Source organism: Pyxicephalus adspersus, chromosome 3, assembly GCF_032062135.1.
Source record: "Pyxicephalus adspersus chromosome 3, UCB_Pads_2.0, whole genome shotgun sequence".
Classification (NCBI taxonomy): domain Eukaryota; kingdom Metazoa; phylum Chordata; class Amphibia; order Anura; family Pyxicephalidae; genus Pyxicephalus; species Pyxicephalus adspersus.
This window is the reverse complement of record NC_092860.1, coordinates 82,790,009-82,813,854: the sequence shown is the minus strand read 5'-3', so window position 1 is coordinate 82,813,854 and position 23,846 is coordinate 82,790,009. Positions and strand designations below refer to the sequence as shown.

The window sequence follows — 23,846 nt, the reverse complement described above, 5'->3', positions numbered from 1 at the left end:
TTTCGGCAGACTGCACATATTACCTCACGGTACCCAATATTTAGCCCTTTGCATTCATGTAAACACAAATATTAAATAGAAAAAAAAGATTCAATGTTTTAATTATTATTATTATTATTATTAATAATATTAAGACAATTGCCCTGTAGCAATGGTAGAAAGGCAAATTTAACAGCAGTAACACAGATGCTGTAAATAAAAGTGATATATCTACCTTAAAATGTGTTCTAAATTTTAATTTTGGCGCATTTACCTCATTACTCAGTACAAGATTTAGCATGTTTGTTATTGCTAGCACTCCTTCCCATAACATGCCAATTATTGCATGTAGTTAAGTAGGCGGATAGAGCAGACCAGTTTGGGTTTGGCAAGCTAAATGATATACTACGTACTAGCACCTTTATAGCTGTTGTCATCAAATAAACCTGCCCTATAATCTGTTCAAATTTAGAAAAATGTCTATTACTAAGGAACTTTTATTCATAATATTAATAAACAATACTATAACACGGTAAAGCGAACAGATACTTTGCCAAAACTAGGCAAAGTAACTAGTTACCTTTACAGATGATAAAAATGAGGATCCAGTGTTTATGTTCCCACACTCCCCAACCAGGGAAATACCTGGTATTTCTATGTATAGGAGGGGGGTAGACAAGTGACACACATCCTGCTTCGTAACAATATCATCCAATCACCTGGCCTGAACACTATCATACAGAGTAGAGTCTGCAAGATGTGAGCCTTGAAGAAAGACAAATCTTAGAAAGGAGCAGTGTTTTCGCCAGCCCCTTTTGGCTGGGCGCACTACCCGGCACTTTTCAGTAACTACCCGGCTGTTTTTGGGTGGTTACTGAAGAGTTCAGTTACAATACTGGGGCTGCCACCCACCTACAATTTCTTCCCACCTGGCTTAAAATCATTACTGAGTTGAACACTGCAAAGGAGTCTTAAGCAGTCTGGTGGCCTGGAAGGTAATTAGGAAGTCAAGGACAAGTTGCCAATGTTCTTTAAAGTTACTTTGACTAGTATAGGGAATCTACAGGTAATTTTAACAATGAACATCGATCACTGTAGCATGTTTGGGGGAATCAGTTAAAAAATGTATTTTTTGTTGTCTGCACTAAATATTATGGGGGACTATATCCTGCCAAGTATTATAAATGATATTGTTTATTACCAATATACAAATGTGACCCAACCCTACTGCTAAATTTTAAACCAAGAAATTAAGGCACTAGAAAAGTGTCATGGAAACATAAAACCAAAACCACGACATGTCAAAAGGACCACTGATATTTAAGGAAAAATATTATGAAAACACGTACTGTTTGGGTGAAAAAAAAAAAAAACACTTAAGTAACTTTTTAGAACTGAAGACATTGTGAATTGCTTATTTGGAGAGGTTTTGCACATAGTTAAACCATTATACAGTAGTTATAGGAGACCATGTGAACGTAGCAAGCATGGTCAACCCGCCAAATTAAAGATGGAGAACGAAAAGTGAAAATCTAAGCTATTGCTTTGGGCAATTCTGTACTGACATTTAGGATTTGGGCGCTCAAATTGTAAAATGTGCTTCAATGAAGTGTCCACTGCATGGCTTCAGTGAAGTATTCAATATAGTTGCCGTGGTGTGCGTTAGGGGCAGTTGGGGAAAGAAGGTAAAGTTAACAGAACTCAATATATGACTGCTGAGGCTAAGGAGAACTGTATATGGGTGGGGTAGTGGAGTGGGGAATGATAAACTATGTAGTGTAATGTATGTAGAAGCCAGATCAAAACCACACTGATGGTGTCTGAGCTGGTTGTCAGATTTTTGATCTCTCAATTCTTCCCTAAATTGCAGGAAATATATATGCTATTTTTATCTTGCTTTTATGTCTTGTATAAGAAAGAATAAATAATTGTAAAGGTAATTTTATAGGAAAATCAACTCCTGATACTTTTGGAACTTCAACCTTATAGGGTTATAGAACCTTTGGGAGATCTTTGGTGTTGGTCTACGTAGGAAAAAGTTATGATTATGGAAGATGAGTTTCCAAGCCATCACTAAGATAATGCTGGGTCAAGTCACATTATAACTACTTAATATTTCCAGATAGTTTTGTATTCTTTTCTAATGTGTTAACATAAGTGTTCTCACCTTTCCTTAAAAGCTCTTGCAGGCTTTCTGCACTTTGGTTCAATACCGCCCATATTTCCTCCTCTTGTAACGGTCCTCCTCGAACTTCCAAAGCTTCAGCCAGTGACACATGCATATTATCTGAACAAATTGAAAGATGATAAAAACTCATTAGAAAACCACTTAACATGTTAATAGGTTTATCTGCACCATTTAGCAAGCAGCTTTAAAAGCAAACACAAAACAAGCTCTAAATAAACAGAACGGCTCTATTTTGCATATGCAGACCATCTGAGTAGCACCGATAAACCATGCTTGAATTCTGTTTCCAAACAGATAACATAATGGTGGTCAGGCTTTGGGCCCCCCTGCACATTTTCGATTGTATTAATGACTGTGGAAAAGATAGCCTTCAATTGTCCTCGACATCTGTTTCATTATCAGCTACATCCGCCTATGCTCATTTCCAGATCAATTACAGGTATACCAGCTACAAAGCTTGATATGACAGCACAGTGAGAAAATGGCACTTACAAGGCAGTTGCAAGGCAACATTAACTTTATTATTTACCAGAGCAGCTGTTGTAAAGCATGAAACACTGCAGAGGCAATGGCTATATTCATTAGGAAAGTACACAAGAAAAAACAATCATAGAGGATAGTGGTCAGTACAAGCAAAGCAAACATTGTATATTTAGAGGAGTCTAGACAATCAGTCAGCCTGCGGTGAGGCAGCCAAAAAAAAGACCTTCACTGGAAATACTGCAAATCTTTGCAATGTAGATAGTAAAAGCATGTCATATCATTTTAGCTGTGCAAAGATGTCAGATTTTTTTTCACCAGAAACTATCTTTGGTGATCATTTTCAGTAACAGAAGAATGAAGGAGCACAGTACACACAGCCCTGCTCTGTATGTGGAGAGGAGTGGGTGGCATCCTGCCGTTTTCCCTTTCATAAGAAAGTATGTTGGTCGGCTCCACTCGGTTGTTCACTGATCAACCAGGACGGATCAATAATTCATATCGAGAGACCGCAGTGGTCCCCCAACATGCTGGATTTTTCATGTGAGACAGCCTAAAGTAGCTCTGGACTGCCATTGTTGAAAGGAAATTTTTTTTTCTGGGTAGTGATGACTTTACAAAAGAAACAAATAGCTCTTTTCTTTAAAGAAGTACTGAACTTAAAGTGAAAAATTGGCATAATAGGAAACATCTGGAAATGTTAGGTGTGCCTAAGTAGCATACTAAAAATCTACCTTTTGTATTTAATTTCTCCTGAAAAATAGCAACGTAGTTTCTGGTATGGAAGGATTCCAAACATTCTTGTGTCCACAGGCCCATAGCTGTATATCTGCAGTGCGAGATTCTGGGAAATACGGAGTACACCTTGGAAATATCACAAAAGTAACATCTGAAGGAAAGACTTCAGATGTGGAAGCAAAGCACTACCTCTATCAAAATAGTTGTATGCATACACAGTCACAGCACACAACTCGGCATGTAATGAGAAAGATTAGCTGCAGGAATACCACATGCAATGCTCATAACCAGCCCTGTGTCTACCATCTGCCTCGTTAGGGCATTAATTCCACAGTTTAGTTCTTCTTGTTGTAGTCTAAATCTTCTAATCCATTTGACATACATTTCCCTAATTTCTTACCCAAGGGCAATAAGGAAAAATCTTTCCAATGGAATCACAAACAGAATGCAAATGCGTGCAGGAGAAGATGAGCTTAAACTGTAGTAGCTAATAAGTCTCTTCTGGAGAAGTGTGCAGTCAATAACAGTGACCACTGCCAACATAAGATATAAATGTTAAAACAAAACATTTTAGGTAATGACTGAATAACCCATAGCAATCATTGCAATTCAGGTTGCTGAAATCTGCAAACACAATACTAATTCTACCTAAAAATTATGAATTACTTGCTTTAAATGAGAGCTGAATAAGGAGAAATTGCACCAAGCAGCTAATTACAGATCATTTTTTTCAGAGATTCGCTTTTGTAAGCCTAAATGTTATTACTCTATGCCTTGCTGTCATTGTAAAATAATCTTACAACCTCTCTAAAAAAAAAAAAGCCCAAAAAACTGAACAGGAAATCAAGGAGACAAGTTTTGTTTTTGTTTTATTCCTTTACAAAATAATCTGACAAGCTTTGAGATTGAATCCAGCCATGTCTGAATGAGAGAAAGGTACAAAGGAAATCCATTTTACACAGAGAAAAAATGTGGAATGTGTGGGAAAATGATGCAAGCACGGGAAGACAAACACAAAATCATTCTTGTGAACCAATGACTCAACATTTATTGAAGTAGCAAAAGAGACATGACATTTGTAACTGTTAAGTGGTCAAGCTTTTATTTTCCTGCTGAAGACTTTCCATCTGCTGCTTCTACAATATGTGCTGTGACTCCAAAGATTATGTTTAGGTTTCTAAAACTGTGGCTGTTTGTAGTTTTGGTTGTTTAAAGTATAATGCATGAGGCAGCTCTATGGGGGAAAGTATTGTGGGATTGTGCTTCATTAATACGATATACACTTGCTGCATGGAGTCTAGAAGCTACCGAGTTATAGCAAAGGTAGGATCTCTGACAGCACCTATTGTAGTGATCATGTCCATATACACTCCCCCAACTCACACAATGCTTAACCTTGCACACAGTTCATGAAATACACACATTAAAGATAATTGCTTTTTAATATGTACATTTTACATACCATATTAAACTATAGTGGCCCTTTTGGTGCACGTATATCTAAAGGCGTTTGTTGTTCTTTGGATAGTCTAGGGAAGTTATTAAAATCCCTGTTAGAAAAAAATACTATGTCCCACTATGGAAGAGATATCCTTACCCTGTCCTAAAACACAATAAATATTATGAGGGATTTTTTTCTAAAGTCATGGGAATATACCTCTTAAAACACTTATCACAGACTAGGTGTTCCTATTGAAAGGTATCACCTCTCGTTTGAAAGCTCTGTCAAATTTGAAAAAATTCCGATAACTTTCTGAGCAAAACAAAATGCAACAAGTGATTCAATCACAAAGGGTGCATTCTGCTCAGACTGTAGTGAGTGTGGTCTGCAAATGTACATCAGAGCCTTACTGGACAGCAGCACACTAGACCCCCATGAGGGTGGATGAACCGGTGTGCCTGGTGGGGTGACATATTGCTACGATGAACTACCTCCAGAATCTGCCCTCCAAGATGGTAATCCCTGGGAACAGGAAATCATTCTTCTCCCAAGTATAAAGCAAGCTCTTAAGGAAGTGGGTGAGACACCAGTTGGTGCAGAACATAAACAGCCAACAGCAATGGCTGCCAACTATCCATATTACATGATCCTATGGACTGTGAAGGCATGTTACCAGCTGTCATGCCTGTCCTAGTAGCACACCTAGAATTGGCACTGAAATGCAAAAATTGCCAAGGAAGGAAACAGAGAGGCAGCATTTTTAAACTTTAGAAGCCTCTACAGCACACCTTGCTGGACCCTGCAAAGTTTGCCTCAGAATAAATGGGAATATTCTGTACACATGGCAACACTAAGGACTACCTTACTACTGTGTTCTTAGTGTAGATGCTAGAGGATCTGTGAAATGTCATGGAAGTAGTTGAATGGGAATTAAAGCCAAAATTACCCATGAGCTCCAACAGATTAATCACATCATTATAACCGCTAGAAGATAAACGTTCAGAAGAAGTAACCAAAATGGTTAAGGCAACTCGGTTTCCCTTTCTGCCAATGTTCTGTGATTCTCTGAAGTAGCACGTCAGGAAATAAGCTTCTTATTGCTAAGTAAACCAACCAAGAAGATTGGGGTGACAGATGAACTGACCGTAATCAATAAATGTTTTTTTTCTGCCTATACACTTCTCAGTCTGATAATGTCCTAATCACACATAATGGAGTAAGGTTTTTGTTTTCTTTGATTTCATTACATTCTGGTCTGGGAACTGGATTCCACATACTACCTAGCAACCAAACTTTTAGTCTACAGGAATTTTTTCATGTAAGCTTTCATGCTCTACCTTATGTAAGCGCCAGGTGTTGATTAAAAGCCCTGACAAACCTGCTTTGGCAGCTCCTGGATGTTCATGTTTTAGTGCTATGTGTGTATGCATTTACATATATACTTTTGTTTTTTTTTTTTTTTTTTTTTTTTTTTTTTTTTTTTTTTAATTGCACAGCTTTGGACTCCTAAAACATGTGTTCTGAAGCTGTGACAATATTCAGCTTGATAAATTAGTTCATTCTTCATACAAAGCACCACTGCATATAACACCTATTTATAATAATATTTCTATTTATGTCATCTTTTTAATATATTTTTAAAAGCAAGCAACATGTGGCTATTACGGATCATCAAAGGAATTTGCATGCCAAGCTAACAGCCTATCTGGAAAGTAGCCAGAAACAATAACATATGTAAACCAATGGCCAGCAAGCGAAAGAGTGAATGCCATAAGTTTCACATTACTCTTAGGCAGAAAAAACAAAGAGGTCAAATTCAAGAGCAACCTGAAACTCCTAAACCTGCCCAGTGTTTTCCTAGGTATTTCTATAAGATCATTTGTGGGGTCATCATCTTTGTTTAAAAGGGACCTTTTTTTGTTTGTTTGTCCTCCTCGTAAACTATAAGTTAGAAGAAAGGGATTAGATAATTTAATATGAAGTATGGTAAAAAATGTAGATATTGTAAAGAATTATTGTGGCCTTGTTAATAGATCTCGAGTAAACTTGCCAGAATACACAAATGGAAAAAGCTAAGGGTGGGGGAAACATAAACTACAGCAGAATTTGTAAACGTACAAAGCTTTGCGTATTATTTCAACCAAAGTTGGAGTATGTGAAGATCAGGGAATCCTAAGGATCACAGCACAATTATCAAGTAAAATATGAGTATTTTTCATTTAATTTGCAATGTTTTACTACTATATTTAATCTTTAATACATTTTCCTTACAAAATATGTGAAACTTCAGACATTTTGATGTAAATAGTGGCCAAACCTCAAAAGTGGTGACTATACCCACATATTGTGGAACAGAGACCTATGTCCTCCATTGAATGCTGGAAAAATTAGGGCATTTACCCACAGTTATTTTTCCTTTAAGTCTCACCAATTGAACTTATATGGAATATTGTCAAAAGTTACTTAAACTGATTTTTATTTGGCATTTCAGAGAACCTTCTAACCGTCATTCAAAAAGCGATACTTTTGAACTTGTGTTTCAATTATTTCCCCACAACCAAAGAACAAAATTGTGGTAAAAATTGTTCAAAACCAGCACAATGCCAGCTGAATGGAAAATCCCTATGTATCCAGGTTAGTGTGAGAGAAGGGATGGAAGTGTGGTGCTTGTTTAAATCCACAGCAAGCCCAGTGCTTTGGTCTACTGGTGGATGTCCCCAAATTTTGGGGAACATCTGCTCATTATAGCTAATCTACAAAATAATATATGAATACTGTTTACGATAATATGTTCTTTTTGTGTAAACAAAGCATAACAAAGTCCAACGGATGAGAAGAGTGACATTACATAGCCTCAGGTAAATCACAAAATCCCTTACATTGTACAACCAAGTACACAAACATAGGCTCTTTCTGAATGACTAATACCAGATTTATGACCATTTCGATAAGTCTTTATATTTTAAAATCTGAGGCTAAACATTTTAATATAGTTATGTACATAAAACAGGGAAACATGCACTGCAAATGTAATGGAACGATAACCCTGGTATTTATTTCTGTAATAAAAAAAAATATATATATATATATCTCTTGATGCATGAAAACACATAGTTTTAAACCCTGAACAAAATATTGTGGTTTGTGGTTATGTGAAATGCACTATGTGAAAATCACTTAATGACAAATTAGAGTGTAGGACATACAAAAACATTGTACTTAAAATAGTAGTAAAAATATATTTATAGTAAAAAAAATGTATGGTATGGTTGATTTTAGTGCAATCTAGTACAAAACTGACAACCAGAAATCTATTTGTATACAGTTATTGTGAAATGGTTTTCACACATGTCCAGACACCATATAATTATATTCAGATAATACAGGGTAAACCATACAAATGAGTGGGAGAATCTATTTATGGTCCTCTCCTAAATGTCTGCACACTGTTTTGAGTATATTTTAAGCAATGGGAGAAAATACAAAGGCATTTGAAAGTACACAAACTCGAAAATCAAAGATTTATAACTAAGACACTGCTGCCTGCAACTACTGGAGTCACACGCTTTAGAGTGAGAATTTGTGAAGCCACTACTGGGCTGCTCACTGTTTTCCTTGCTGGAGAGAAGGCTACAACCAGATACCTGAAATACAGCATATCTCCTGTGTCTGCTTTGTTCATTCTGTGGGTCCTCCTACCTATCCTTAAAATAAATGAAAAATTTATTGATAGAAAAGAATAAAAAATAAATTGTACTTTGTACTTTTTTCTTCACAATATTAGGGACGTCAATATCATTCAAGTACTAATTTGAAATAAATATTAATAAAACTAATAACGTTTTCCCAGCAGGGTCAGGCTACAGGAAACAGCAATCTTTCTATTGGCATAGCTTGATGTACCACCATCTTTCTGCGGGCATGGCATGCAAATTGTTGGAAGCCTTGAGCTGAGTCTTTTACTAAATTCTTTAGAGCATGCATTTACAAAACTGTGTGGAATATATATATATAAAAAATTAAATACATACACAGGCCACTGTTCTCAGTTTCAGCCACTTTTTACAACCAACGTATGTAGAAAAGCATTTTGAATACACAAAACGTCCAACCCTGAAACAGATGGGCTACAGCAGCAGAAGACCAGACTGGGTGCCACACAGGTTCCCCAAAACTGAACAAGATTGGAAAAACATTACTTGGTTTGAAAAGTCTTCATTTTTGCTGTGACATTTGGATGGTAGGGCCAGAATCTGGCGTCATCGACATGAAAGCATGGGTTAATCCTGCCCTGTGTCAACAGTTCAGGCTGGCGGTGTAATATAGTGTAGGTGATCTTTTTTACTAGTATAATTGTTAAACAGTAATATATATATATATATATATATATATCACCATCAAATTACACAGAGCTGTACATTGAATATGTATCATCTGAACATCCTTCAAATGCCACAACATAATTCCGCAAGTCACAAATTATCCTAAACCATTCCTACATTTAAACAGCCTTCTAAGTCACCAGATATCAATCTAATAGAGCACCTTTGGGATGTTAAATCTTTGGGATGAATAGATTTGCAGCTGACAAATCTGAAGCAACTGCAGTGATGCAATAATGTCAATATAGATAAAAAAACCTTTAGGAACGTTTCCAGCACCATGTTGAATCCATGCCAAAAAGAGTTTAAGCAGTTCTGAAGGCAAAAAGGGGTCCAAACCTGTATTAGCAAGGTAAGGTATAAAGTGGACAGTGTGTATGTGTATGGACACATATATACATCAGGTAATATATGACACTAAACTACAATTTCCAAAACAATATAGAAAAGTAACTGACAATAATAAAGCAATAGTCCAAAAAAAGCCTTTGCTCACCATATAAAAATGTACGGCTTCTAACCAAGACTGTTGTTCTAGGGAAAGGCAAGCCAGAAGCCTGCTCCCCACAATTACCAGATCCCTGGACAATTACACAAATTTTTGTGGTCACGTTTAGTCCTGCAAGAGTTAGAAAAACAGAAACTCAGCAAAGAGTAAATTCACTTTCATCCAAGCCCTTACAGAAATAATTACAGTAAAAGATGTATCTCACCTCTCCAACCACTTAAAGAGACATTAAGGCTGAGTTCTTGCATATCTAGTTAAGCTCATGAGAGTCACAACTTCATTTGAACGAGTTCAATAATTGGGTGCAGTGCAAAAAAAAGTGTGCATGTACTTTTTTGTTCAACAGTATATCATAGCGCAGGATATTATTAATAAACCGTATTTTTAGAGCATATTACGCAGCGCTGTACATTAAATAATGTTGCAAATGACAGACAGATACCGACAGTGACAAAGGAGGAGGAGAGGACAATACCATGCATTGTTGTGCTCCAAACTGCAGGTCCATTTAGAATGCACAGCAATGCAGCCCACCACAAGACTACTTACATCTCCACCTCACATAAAAGTCAGTAAGTGTACTGCACACAGCTGGGAAGATGGGAGATGGCTGACATGACACATAACCAGCAGACCAACAAGTCTGGGCTGTTCTGCAACAAGACAACATGGCAGGCCGCAATCAATGTTATGTGGTGTGGTAGGTTCAAGGCACAGCAATGTCTTTGTTCATACAAATTCTAGGCACTAATTAATATTCCATCAGGACAGATCAAAGCTTATATAACTTGATTTTCCAATATGCATAATGAAAGACATATAAAATGATCATCCAGCATTACTACAACTTGCAGGCATAAGCGCTGACAAAAAAAAAAAAAGGCAATTCACATTAAGATGTTGGAATTTGAAAGAAGCATTCTTACTGGAATTTTACGATGTCCCTATGTTATGTTTTATTAACTTGTCTAGGATTTTAAAAAAAAAGATGAAAGTCTTAGGCTTTTCTTCTCGGGCACTTAAAGAATTTGTCTGGAATTTTTCATTTCACTATGAGCAAGCAATCATTTCACAGAAAAAGAACAACCAATCAAGAGGAATCAGGTTGAACCAAGCCCTGTCTATGAACTCCAGGGTAAAAACACCGCAGGAAGACTTTGTACTTCAGCAGCACACAGACTCCACCTAAGCTGTCTCGCCAAGTTCCATCCTAATTAATGTGTTGTTCATTAGTACATTAATTGAAAAATGGAAACATTTTGGTGGCAGGACAAGGGGTAACCACTAAACTCAATCCAAGTGGTAACCACAAAATATTTGTGGGCATCAATTAATTAGTATAAATAAAGTCAGGCCAGCTCTGACCCCTGAAAGCCTTAAAATCTGAGTCTTTTCACGGTAAACCAAATCATTAATCAAAAGTCAAAAGAAATGCATATCATGAAAAGTTACTAAATTCCAAAGTTACTCAATTTTGTGGTAAGAATGAGTAAAAAGAAACCAGCTGAAATCCATCAAAAGTCAGGTGGTGTGACAGTTCTTCTGGTGTGATGTTTAATCCCCACCACTGGAGACACCACAGGTGGTTCATGTTAAGATTTCACACGTAGAAATGTCACCTAATCAGATAATAGTTGATAGTTTAAAAATTATTTTCTGGAAAACAACAAACAATAAGTGGGGTGGGAAAGCTAATGAAAGCTTCTTGTATATCTGAAGTTATTTATTTTTATTTGTGGCAAAAAAAAAATTCACATTCTGGACAGTCCAACCATCTTTGTGGGATCTTTTTACCTGAAGCACAATGAGTTTTGTTGTGGGTCACTCTGCACTCGCCCCCCGTCCCCCTAAAACAGTGTAAATCTGTGTAAATCTAGTGTAAATCTTGCTGTGTAAATCTGTTGGCGGCAGATTGTTTGCATGTCACAGAGCAAGGAACCCCCATGCACACAATAATAAGGACCTGGCAGGAAGTTTGCACATTAGGTATTAGGTGTGTCAGAGGTTCATAGGATTGGGAGGATAGACCAAATGTGTGCGGGGTGTGTGCGGGGTCATTCACTTTTAGTAAAGATTTTTGAGGTCAGTGCCTCAGTATGCCGCTGATTTGGTCTACACCACCTACCCTGTCTTCCTAAGGAGAAATTTCTTCTGAAAGTTTACATTAAAAGTAATTTTTCTTGTGATGGTAAAAGGAAAGAAAAATTGACTAGTCCACAGATACTTTTACACAAGTTTTTACTTCAATAACAGATTTACAAAAGCAAGTTCCCACATATAAAAGAGTCCTCAAATCACATTTAAATGTAACCACTCAATATAAACACTGAGATACATTATAACTCCAATCTACAAATGTAGCCACAAGTAATTTTAGGGAATCATTCCAGATGAAACAGCTACAAACACACTGAAACCGTACCAAAATATTTGCATTCAGCTCTGGGCAAATACAGGCTGGCCTGTTATATTCAGGACATTTGTGGCATCAAAATAAAGCATTTCTAATAAAATGTTATCAGAAAGATAAACAAAGTGCAAAGCCGTCCAACTATAACGGTATTGTATGGGAAATGGGCCTGGGTTTGGCAGGTTGTGTTAAAATTTTATTTTGCAATGTGTGAAAGTGTTATCATGAAACAGGGATTCAAGAATATTACCCATGTTTTACTACTAACCACTTAACAGATTAAATGGACCACTGTTACAGCAACATTAAATTTAACTCATGATAACATTCTATATACAAATTCCTTTTTATTCTACATGCCTTTATTTATATTTTACATTATATTTTTAAATCAACCAAGTCATCCAGCAAAAGTGACCAGGACACAAACCATATAACAATGCCAGGAGTGCTTATCATGGTTAATTATACAATTCAGAATGTATTTAAGCTGAACTCTGGAGACATGTTAAATATACTCCTTACATTGGGGCTTCTTCCACACTGCAAGACCTTATTTTATAGTTTTATCTATATAGTATAATTAAAAAAACATTGTCTACCCTTTTCTATCCTGTAACCTCTCTTTACTTTGAGCAACTACTGGTTAGACCTGGCCAGTCGCATCTTTCTAATGTCATCATGTACAAAACTACATGTATGAGGCCTATTGAGATAGATACCCATTCACACTACAAATGAATTAGGGTAGAAGTCTGATGTGTCAAGGTAACTGATATGCAGCCACTATTAAATCACTGCATCAAGCATAAGGTTTCAAAGAGCTCCAGATTCTGTTTGTTTAACCTTTTTATGCACATGCTCAGTAATTTCTGCAGCAAATGATCATTGGTGATCGTTTCTAGCAACAGTAAAACAATTGGCATATGGGAACAAAAATATAGCATGTGCTAAAGGCTTAAGAGAGTAGCAATGTTTCATCTGACAAATTAATTTATCCATAGACCCACACTTTTAAAGAGATTTTTTTCAAAAAAATATATGGGGCATTTCATAACGCAATAAATAAATGGTTTAAAGAAAAAAGAATAACACATTCGTAAACCTTAGAATTCATAGAGGATATACAGAACTATCATGACAAAAGGTTTTCTCTGGCAGCTTTTGATGCGCAGTGTATTTTTTCTTCATATATATTCCATCTAAGGCAGGTACAAACCATTTAGACCAGTGGTCACCAAAGTTTTGGACTTCTCGGACCCTTAAAATCCACAGAATCTGAACCACCCATGCATAGGGAGCGGTGTAACACTCAAAGGGAAACTTCCCCCAGAGCGATGTCATGATGCTAGAACCTACCCACTCTCCTATCACAGGCTCAGACCTGCTTGCTAAACATTTTGTGGATGCAAAAAAAAGTACTACTGCCCCCCCCCCCCGGATGTTTAGCAAGCAGGTTGTGATGAGAGGGTGGGTAGGTTGAGTCCATAACAGGGACAGAGCCGCAGGCCACTGATTTAGACATCTGTCAGTGATGATTCAATAATTCCTAAATAAAAAGTAGGGGGGTAAAAAATACTATTGAGTATCCCTAAAAGGATGTCAATTTTCAGACGTTTTTCCCCGATGAGCTTGAAGGACAATTCTTACTCTGTTTAAATATAACTTACTAAAAAAAAAAAAAAACCTTGCTATAATTCCAAAAGTAAAGACTGCCTTAAAAACAACAGTAATGTGAATTCTTACTTGAAACTTGTTGTTTCTTTCAGATATGTCCAGTAATCCAGCGTGAATCATTTGCATGCACGTACCGATTGGGTACTCTATTGAAATTCAATAGAGTGCGTTAACGCATCAAACAGTGTGAATCCAGACTAAAAGCAGTACTATGTGGGAGGAAACTAATAAAATGCAGCTCATAGAACCAGTAAAGCTCAAAACAATTGAACGTGTGTGAAGAATAAGTACCGTATTTTCCGGAGTATAAGACGACTTTTTAACCCCGAAAAATCTGTGCCAAAGTCGGGGGTTGTCTTATAGGCCGGGTACTTACCTGCAGCACCAGTGGGGGGTGCCGCGGCCGAGTCCCCGCTCTGTGCGGGGAGTATGAAGCAAGGGGAAGCAAGCTGCAAAAATCTTCCTACACCTCGAGGAGAACGTGAGCATGGATTGGCTCTCCACCAGAACCCGCCCATTCGACTCGGAGGGCTGCGCGTCTTCGGGTTGAGTGTGGAGCGCGCCTTAAAGGGGCAGTGTAGGCTGGCACTGGCTGTCTGCCGGCATTTAATAAAGCGCCTGGCTGTCTGTGCCCTGCCTTTCAATTTTTTTGGGTGTGCCTTGGAAGAGGGGTAGTCTTATACGGCGAGTATATTCCAGACTCTATATTTTAACTGGAAAAGTTGGGGGTCGTCTTATACGCCGAAAAATACTGTATTTTTTAAAATGTTTCTCCAAAGAAATTTAAATGGTAAATTATAGATAAGCATTGGCCAAATCCAAGCATATGCTGATCAGGCAAATGATTGCTTTTCTGTAGGCCGAGAGCATTTTTTATTTAAACCTTTGGTAAACTGTATGACTAACCATGCTACTGCTGATAACAAACTGCCTAACAAGACAGACACAGGAAGTTAGGAAGCTTGAAAAGATTTGTAATGCTCACATTCCAATGCAATTTCTCAAGTCAAACAAAAAGCATGAATACTAATGACATTTCTAAAATTCACCATACAAAAGTATGCACACGACAGTCAAAGCTCATTCTTATGACTCCAATATAGCTTATAAAAGATTTTCAACTATGGTATACGCATGTCCGGGTGGGCAGGGGGGTGGCAAAAGGCTTTTCTGATGGCTAGAAATATGGCCAGTGAGGTCAATGAAATGCTATACAACAGGGTTGAACAACTCTAGTCCTGGGGGGACAAGATTCACGCACACTGTAGCATTTCTTTACCAGACACTATAAATTTAGAAAGGTGTGGTTTACAAAGAATCAGAAAATGATTGTGTATATAAAAATCCTGGCCTGCGTGTGGCCCTTTAGGGCTAGAGATATACAGCTCTGCTTTACAAAATAGAAACATAGGCTTAGAAGATACCAGGTCAAGTGACTACTTTGTTCCCACAAACAAGTAATTGTGAAATATTGATTTTTCAGTGTTGCTACCAGTATACCTTCTATCAAATTTTAGGGGATTTTTAGTTTTAATTATTTAACATAATTAGTGCAAATCAATACACAAATGCAAGTTAGTTTCCAGCATAATTCTAGTTTTTCTTGTCATGCTCATTATCTTTTCCTTTACTTCTTGCAGCATTTAATCACCCGTGTAAGATTACATAGACTTTCACTATACACCCTGAAGGTATACCGTAAGTCAAAATGTCCCCAGAACTTGTTCACTATCACTGACCATTTCCTCCCAGCTGGGGAAGAAATCATCACATTGTACATGCCCATCATAAGCTTGTGACCAAAGTGGAAACTTCATAATTGCAAACCTCAGAAACACAAAGGTATGTTTTATCAGGATCAGCTGCAGAACAGTCATTTGCAGAATGGGCACAAAGTGTAATTTCTATGTAATCAGGGTAATCAAAGCCAAACTAAAGTTTCGCTTTGAAAATAGGCGCTCAGACAGGTCTTTGTGACTGGAAAGGGACAGGCAATGTCCCTACTGCAGTGAAATATACTTTCCTGCAGAATGGGTAAGGATGGAGTTGGAAGATGGAAACTTTGAAAAAAAGAAGGATTTAGTGTACCATAAAAGGTTGGTTTGTCTCCTGTATCAGCTAAAACCTACATAGTGTTTCCCACCCTCTTCATAAAGGTTTCCTTTTTTAGCTTGAGAATGTTAGGTGCTAAGCAGCTCAGGTATTACAGTGATAATATAAATGGTAAGTGTAAAGTATTTGTAAAGGCAAATCCTTTTTTCTCTTTAGTTTGGTATACAGAAAAGCCCTGACAGGTTTAAATTGAGAGTGTGTCTCTGCTGCAAAAATTCACCATCTCTAATTATCCTTTGACAAAATAGGGAAAATCTAAGAACAGAAGGTGCAAGGAAAACAGTTACACCTGTTTGAGACTCACTAGCTCAGTCACTTTTGTGAACTTTGAGGATAAATTGATCCACTGTGCCCTAATGTTTGCAATGAACATATAAATACAAAAGTGGCCATGTCCTGGCTACAGTTTTTTTACTCCCTTAGTATTAGTAGGAATATTCATCATTTCTAAAGTTAAATATAGTCAAAGGGTATCTGTTCTGTAAATGGGAAGTAAAATTTTGTTTATAGGTCTACAAGACAGTATGACATTATAAAATGAAACCACATAGGAGAACCATTACAAAGACCATGTGACAAACAATTTGTAAATCACAAAAGTGCATTTTCATGTGGGAAACTTATGTAATGCAGAAGTCAAAAAAAAAAAAAAAACATCAAAACTTCTCTGATGAAGAATCAATTACTGCCTTTAAAACACATAGACCTGAAATATTCTCCACCACTTAATGATTCAATGAATATCAGATTCACTGCTTTAAAAATAGAGCCTTTGACGTCTAGTTGCAGTTGGTCTGAGCATTTAATGAACACTAGAATTTATTTACTTTTCATCTATGAATTTAACTGTAATAGCTTTTAGGACTGCGCAGACCTGTAAAATTGAATAATTTTACAATCATTAGGTCGGTTAAGGAAAGGAATCTCCTGTCTACAATTTAAATCGATAGGTCAATGCTTGCAAGTTAACCACGACACCTCAACATTGTACCGTCAATATTTTTTATATAAAGCAAAGACTATCATTACTAATAAAAACGTTTAACAGAACATTATCTGTCTGCTGATCTCACACAGGAGCAGGAAGCCGAAAATCAGGAAGTAACAGCCAGATACTGAATCCAAGATGGTGGTACAGAATGAAAGAAGATGTGAGGACTATCATGAGGAAGACAGTACTCACATGTGGTTTTATTAGAATATGAAGCTACTGAATTTTTTCCAGATGGGTAGAAGGATCTCTTTTTAGAAAATACTGCCCTACTCTCTCCTACACATGCTGCCCATTCTTATACCCTACAACCCCCCCCCCCCCCATAAATACAGCACACTGCCATTCCCTCTCACATACTCCTCTATTCTTTTAACCTTCACTTCATTTACTGCCCACTCTTCATACACTTTGTACTCCTATCCTGCATATACTACCCATTCCTATACCCTTTCACAGTATTCCACTACAAATACTGCCCATTCTCATACTGTTCACACTCTTTTGCTCGCATGAAGACAATGGACACCAATATTTGCCTTGAACACAAACTATTTTTGTTTAGCTGTGTGCATACGACTAGGTTAAAAACACACAGAAAACATTACAATTATGAAACTTTATTCTATCGTGTAAAAAAGGCACAAAAGTCCAACTAAAATTAATATAATGCAGAATCAGCACTTTTTCTTTTTAAGAGCTATGAATGTTTTCTGCAAAATAAAGCTTGCTTTAATTCTGAAAATAAGGTAGGTTATAATTATTGTACTGCTCGTGACAGCATATTTAAAAGCACATGAACACATTCTCTCCCACAAAAAAAAAATTATAGGTTTTCGATCTGCTTACTTAAAGCATACCGGACAGTTACAGAAGAAGTCGTATCTTTATTAGTCACTGCCTAATAATCATGTACTGGTAGTATACATGAGCATGAACATAAAGACAGAGGTCACTAAAACTAGTCTTTAGGCTACATTCAAAATAAACAACCAAATAATTTTATTAGCGCTCTGGTCAGCCATTTTTTATGTTATTTTTAGCACTTCCAATGCTTAGTAGCAGTCCTTTGTCTATACGTTCTTCTGAGATATTATCTATTTATTTTGTACAAATAATTTTTTTGCAGGTGCTCCTATTGACTTTATTTGTGATGATAGCACCCACCTATTGACAAAGGAGCCAAAGTCAGTGGCTGGTTATACATTGGACCTACAGATTGCCTGCCTGCACATAATTTGTGACTTCAAAACAAGTTTGGCAAGCACTACATGTACTGTGCTAGATGCTAAAGTCAGAAGGATGCGAGTTAAATATATATATATATATATATATATATATATATATATACCGTATTTTCCGGTGTATAAGGCGACTGGGCGTATAAGACGACCCCCCACTCTAACCAATCATTTGGGGGTCGTGTTATATGCCCAGTATTGTACTGTTCCTTCTGCCTGTCATATATATATATATATATATATATATATATATGAAGATTTCTTCAAGTAAGCTATTGCAACAGTACCTACTGAAAACTGTTTTCATAAGTAATTTCTTTCCGATTCCCTTATGGATTAGAGCAAGAGCATCCTGTCCTGGCAAGTATGGTTATGCAAAAACAGAGATAGAGATGACTTGGAAATCAGCCGAGAAGATAACACAGTATAATAAAAATTTCTCTGGTAAATCATGAGTCACACTTGACAGTAAAAGCTGAGTCAATGTAAAATGATATGCTTTTTAAGGATGAAGACAGTACAAGTTCAATAGAAAATTATTGAATGGTACAATCATGTTAAAAAAATATCAGTCAAAAGTCCAACATTTATAGACAGTTGAACTTTAGGCATAAAGAAATTACTTAAATTTGGGGGAGTAGAATGGGCATAGTTGTGTGAACACAAGTGTGTGGGAGATCCTGCTACCTCTCTGTTAAATTTCCTCATTTGGGTGGTGTGCTAAAAATTGTATAATTTCAGTGAGTATTTTTCTCAAGTTGTTATGGTAAAATCTACCCAAAAGATAAACACAGCAACCCAACCAATCCTACTCTTCCATAGCTCATACTTGTGGAGATATGAAGGGCTGCAGTCTGGTATTTACATTCACCCACTTTACATCCTTTTTTGTTGCCTGGGCCTGCGCAGTACAACCCTTTGACTTTTATGGAGCTCATCTACCTGGATTGGATACAGCTCACAGAGGTCAATGGGGTGCTAACTGTGCCAGCAGCATAGAGATCATGCATTGATTTGTTGTAATCAAATCCTTCATATGACATGACTGTGGAGGAGAAAGGTGGATTAAGATGCCTTAAGGTGGGTAAATAAGTGCACATTGTGGGGGGGAGAGACCTGAGCTGTACACATGTCATACCAGTGCTGCATACCGGCAACAACCACAACAAACCTCTAAATGTATTGCCTGCTAATTATACACATTGTTTAACTAAAGCTGCGTACACACCTGCAATTTTTCTCGTTGGAAAGGATCTTTCACGATCCTTTCCAACGAGAAAAGACTGCACGATGCATGAACGATGCTGTACATACAGCACCGTTCATGCTCTATGGAGAGGGGAGGGGGAGAGCGACGGAGCGGCACCCTGCTGCGCGCTCTCCCCTTCCCTTTCATTAGGATCGGTCGTCGTCCATCGTCCATGGATCCGCCAGGACGGTCGTCGGACGATGGACGACGACCGACTGTACACACGGCAGATTTTCGCCCGATAATTGGCCGATACCGATTATCGGGCGAGAAAAATTTGCCGTGTGTACACAGCTTTAGAGAGTATAGAGCCACCCTGCTGCATCCTCCCCAATAGAACACAATACTTGTTTGTCTTGCCCATTTAGTGATCCTAATCAGTGGATCACTAAACAACATTTAAGAAGTGTTAGATTATCACCTCAAGTGATGCAAATCTAGTGTCTCCACAAAACTTTAGATCTCACACTGTAGATATCTATGAAGCAACAGTCACAAGCTTACCAGGCATACACAGGTAGCAGAAAGTACACTGCTATTTTTCAGAAGTAATTTATATATTTAAAAAAAAAAAACTGTAGATTTACTATGTGCTGCCCAAGTAACATTTTTATATTTTCCATATAACATGTGATTCTTCACTGTGCATTCAGTTTCACTTTACCAAACCAAAAAAGGAAGCAAGGCCAGTTCTCACATTAGTTCCCTGTGTATGTGCTTGTGTTCTGCTTTGAGCCGAGCATGATACTACTCAAAGTGCCCCGACAACATTTCACAGAGGCTTTATAAATGTATAAAGTGTTTTCTGGTATTTCCAATTTACCAACCAAAGTCTCTTTGCTCTAACAATTAAGAGCTGCCATATTAGTGGAGTAAGTGGACACACTTCTGTAAAAGTGACTGTTGATTGCTTAAGTTCTTTTGCAATTATATTTTCAGCATGGAGCTTTCAGAAACAAGAACAAGTATAACATCAGCAGCTCCCATTACTGTTTCTATATTGCAAACTCTCTCTAGAACAGTAACACTACCCCCTAACACCTAAACCTTGCCCTGTCAGAACTGAATATATAAAATATAAATCCCAACACTGATTCCAGGCTTTAACACATAGACAAAAGAGAAAAAAAGGACCCCTGCCACTGCTGAATAGTTTTTGAAAACATGTTCCAGATTTTCTCTCCATATCCTCACTTTATTGTCTGGTTGATGATTAACTAGTAAAGTGCATGATCCTCCTGCTTCAGCGATTGTCCATCAATAGAAAAATGGGAGCCCCAGAGCCTTCACCTTATAGAAATAGGTGAACCATGTCTTATAAGAGCATAACAATAAAAAAAGGACATAAGTAATAACCTCTCACCACATTTAGATACATTTTATCTCCCAAATCCTTGAACACTGCTAACAAAATGTAACAAAGTTTAGGCACTCAGACTAACATAATTCGGTATGTACTCCTTGCTAGAAGCCTCCAGGCTGAATGCTCACACTTGAACAGACAGTTCTGCCTTAAAAGATAACAGTGCTGAGATGGGAGAAGCCAAAACTTGTGACCTGATTTGCTCTCACTTTCTTACTTTGGCCCAAATTAGCCCCTACCCTGTTTTTTTTTTTTTTAATCAAAACTCAGGTTAATGTAAGGACAGCAACATGGTGAGCATGTACCAAAAATTCCTCACTACCCGGTGGAAAAAAAAATGTTAGAAGATAAATATACCTCAACAGTCCGCTTAGCAAACAGTTAATAGTACATGACAATGAACAGAATGAAGGCTGCAGGGTTGGCCCATGTTGATGCCGCAGCAATTCTTCTGCTAAGCAATACAGGCCTTTTCCACATAAGTGTCGGGCATGTGGTTGCACCTGGTACTGATCTACACATAGCCCGTCTGGTTATGCAGGCCCTGGTATGTATGACTCTGATTTTAGTCTATAAACAAATGCTTTGGAAACTAGCATTGAGAAAATGTGTGCCTTAGCCATAAATCTAGAGATAACCACACAAGAATCTGAGATTTATATATTGCGTCCGTTGATATCTAATAGAGTACCTATAACTTTAGAAATACTTTTCGGGAATAATTTGTTTTTTAACTGATTAGAGGATTAAAACTTAACACTTTCACATTCTACTTTTAGGTAAAAACAAACAAAACTTAAAACATGCCAGTATGAGAAGCCTCTCTACTACTCATAGATGGCATCAGGTTTTAAACCACTGTTGAACAGGTTTGAGCAAGAAAAAATATAACACACATTGTTTTTGGTTAAATACATTCACCATATAGATTCCTAGATCATTTCCTCTTTGCATCAACAGACACATGCAGAAAACGGTACTTTCCCCACCAACCTCTCTGCTCCACCAATGAATACCTAATAAACAAAATGATTTTCTTAGAAAAAGATAGTAGAATAAATAGTGGTTAAGGACAACTTAAAGCTCATGTAAACACTAACTGAATTGCATTTTTTTCTTACACCACATATAAAGCTTTGTTGTTCTCTTGTAGCCACTTATCTATATATATAATCTTCATTAACTCTTGGGCATATCTTTACAGTGCTGGCTTTCTGATGGTGACAACAGTAGCACATGCCTTCTTGTACTTATCATTGTCAGAGTGTGGCAATGCAGGAAAGTCATTGAAAGAGAGCCCAGAGAGAATTGTCAACCTAATAAACTAAATGTATATAGCGCCAACATATTACATAGCTCTGTACATTAAATACCCTGTAAAAAGATGTGCTTGAACAAAGACCTGCATTACAGGATAACCAGGTATTACTTAAAGAATTCTAGAGAATAAAATGTTCTGAAATGTTTTAACATGTCACAGTTTATATTAGATTTTAGGGATTGGGTTTACTTACCTCTGCTTGAAGCATGCCCTTTAAAAGTATTAAGATGGACTCTAACTAATGATAAATATTTTTTTTCAAATTTTTGGTTCTTTTAAAGTGTATAGAAATATAAGCATTTGTATTAATCTGAAGAAACTCATTTAAAGCAGGCCTAAACTGAGATAACAAAAAATAAATAAATAAATAAAAAAATTAAAACAACAATCAGGAGGTAGTATTATTTGTTAAAAAAAAAAACATGCAATGTCTATTTTGTCAAACCCCTGGTTTCTGGTGGCTTTTTGTTCATGCTCTAAACTACACAAGCTTAGAGCTTGGCTACACACAGAGCCAGCCACCATAGATAATGCATAGGGGTTACATTATCCAATCTGTAAGGAAGATCACCGTCTCCATGAAGCCCACTGTGGAGCAGACAGTGAAGATGGTGGCTGCCATGCTTGCAGCGATGCCAGGTCCTGAATCTGTCATAGCTGCAGGCAGATGGCACAGGGTATGTGCCATAATTTGGCAGAAGCTCACTACCCACCAACGAGTTTAGTTCCACTTGAAACCTTTTCTATCAGTGCGCCTATTTAAGGTGGACCTGAATGCAAATGCAATGTGATTTAGAAATATCGACTGTGTCCAATCAGTACTGTGATAATGCAGCTTTCTGTCTGGATTTCCTCCAAAGACAAACATCTTTCCTAATGTTTAAACGTGCATAGTAACGCCTGTTCCAATACAGTATAATTGCAGTTGTAAGATCAAAGGAACCATGGCCCCGACTGTAGGCCTCATCAAATCACATACCCCAGAAGTCAACGGTTTTAAAGAATATTTGATTAAGCACCAAATCTCCTTGCCGGAGGCTCCAACATGAGGAAGCAAAGCCTTGCCTTCACCTAGATGGTCTACTCCATTCAGTGGAGAACAAGGCACAGTATTTCAGTACTGGGAAAATATATACAGAGAAACCATAGGCAATACTGATGACAAGTCCTTTGCCATCTTTCAGCTTATTTGGGGCAGAACCTCCAGAGTTAAATTCCTCAAAAGCTCAAACTATCAATTTTATCACATGTACATATTGCACTTTGTTTGAGCTGCTCATTTTTCACACGTATCAAGCACAGTTTTTGGGGAAACCAATTAACCTTAATGTTCATTTTAGGTGTGTGAGGGAACTAGAGAACCCAGAGGAAACCTATGTGAACACAGGGAAAAAAATGCATATTGCTTGCAGACAGACCAGGCCAGGATTTAACCCTAGGACAAAGTGCTGCATAGGTAAGAGTGCTAGCTTGGTTTAGTTTTCGGACAGAGCAAGAAAGTACAACTAACATTTATTTCATTTTTTTTTCTCTGTGGCACAATTTGGTAGAATTTATCACTTTATGTCCATGTGACACCATTAAAATATGTGAAAATTAGTTCTTGTTGGGACATATAGATACAGGACGCAATGCCTATGCTACCAAAAGCTTTATAAAAAAAAAAAAAAAACCTATCTCCTGATTGACACCTGAATTTGAAATTTTCAGACATAAGGTATGCAATATGTTTTTGTTGATTTCTTGGTGTAACCATTGTGCACAGG

The 23,846-nt window shown here is 37.3% G+C and overlaps 1 protein-coding gene across 8 annotated transcripts in view; it reads right to left on the bottom strand.

The window, feature by feature from the left end:
• Positions 1-23,846, bottom strand: part of PTPN13 (protein tyrosine phosphatase non-receptor type 13) — a 180,719-nt gene that overhangs the window by 81,645 nt on the left and 75,228 nt on the right. For all 8 annotated transcript variants that reach the window (XM_072405454.1, XM_072405460.1, XM_072405456.1 and 5 more), the window contains exon 2: positions 2,147-2,266. In XM_072405454.1, coding sequence (XP_072261555.1) covers positions 2,147-2,266 — 120 coding nt within the window. The remainder of the gene's footprint in view (positions 1-2,146; positions 2,267-23,846) is intronic.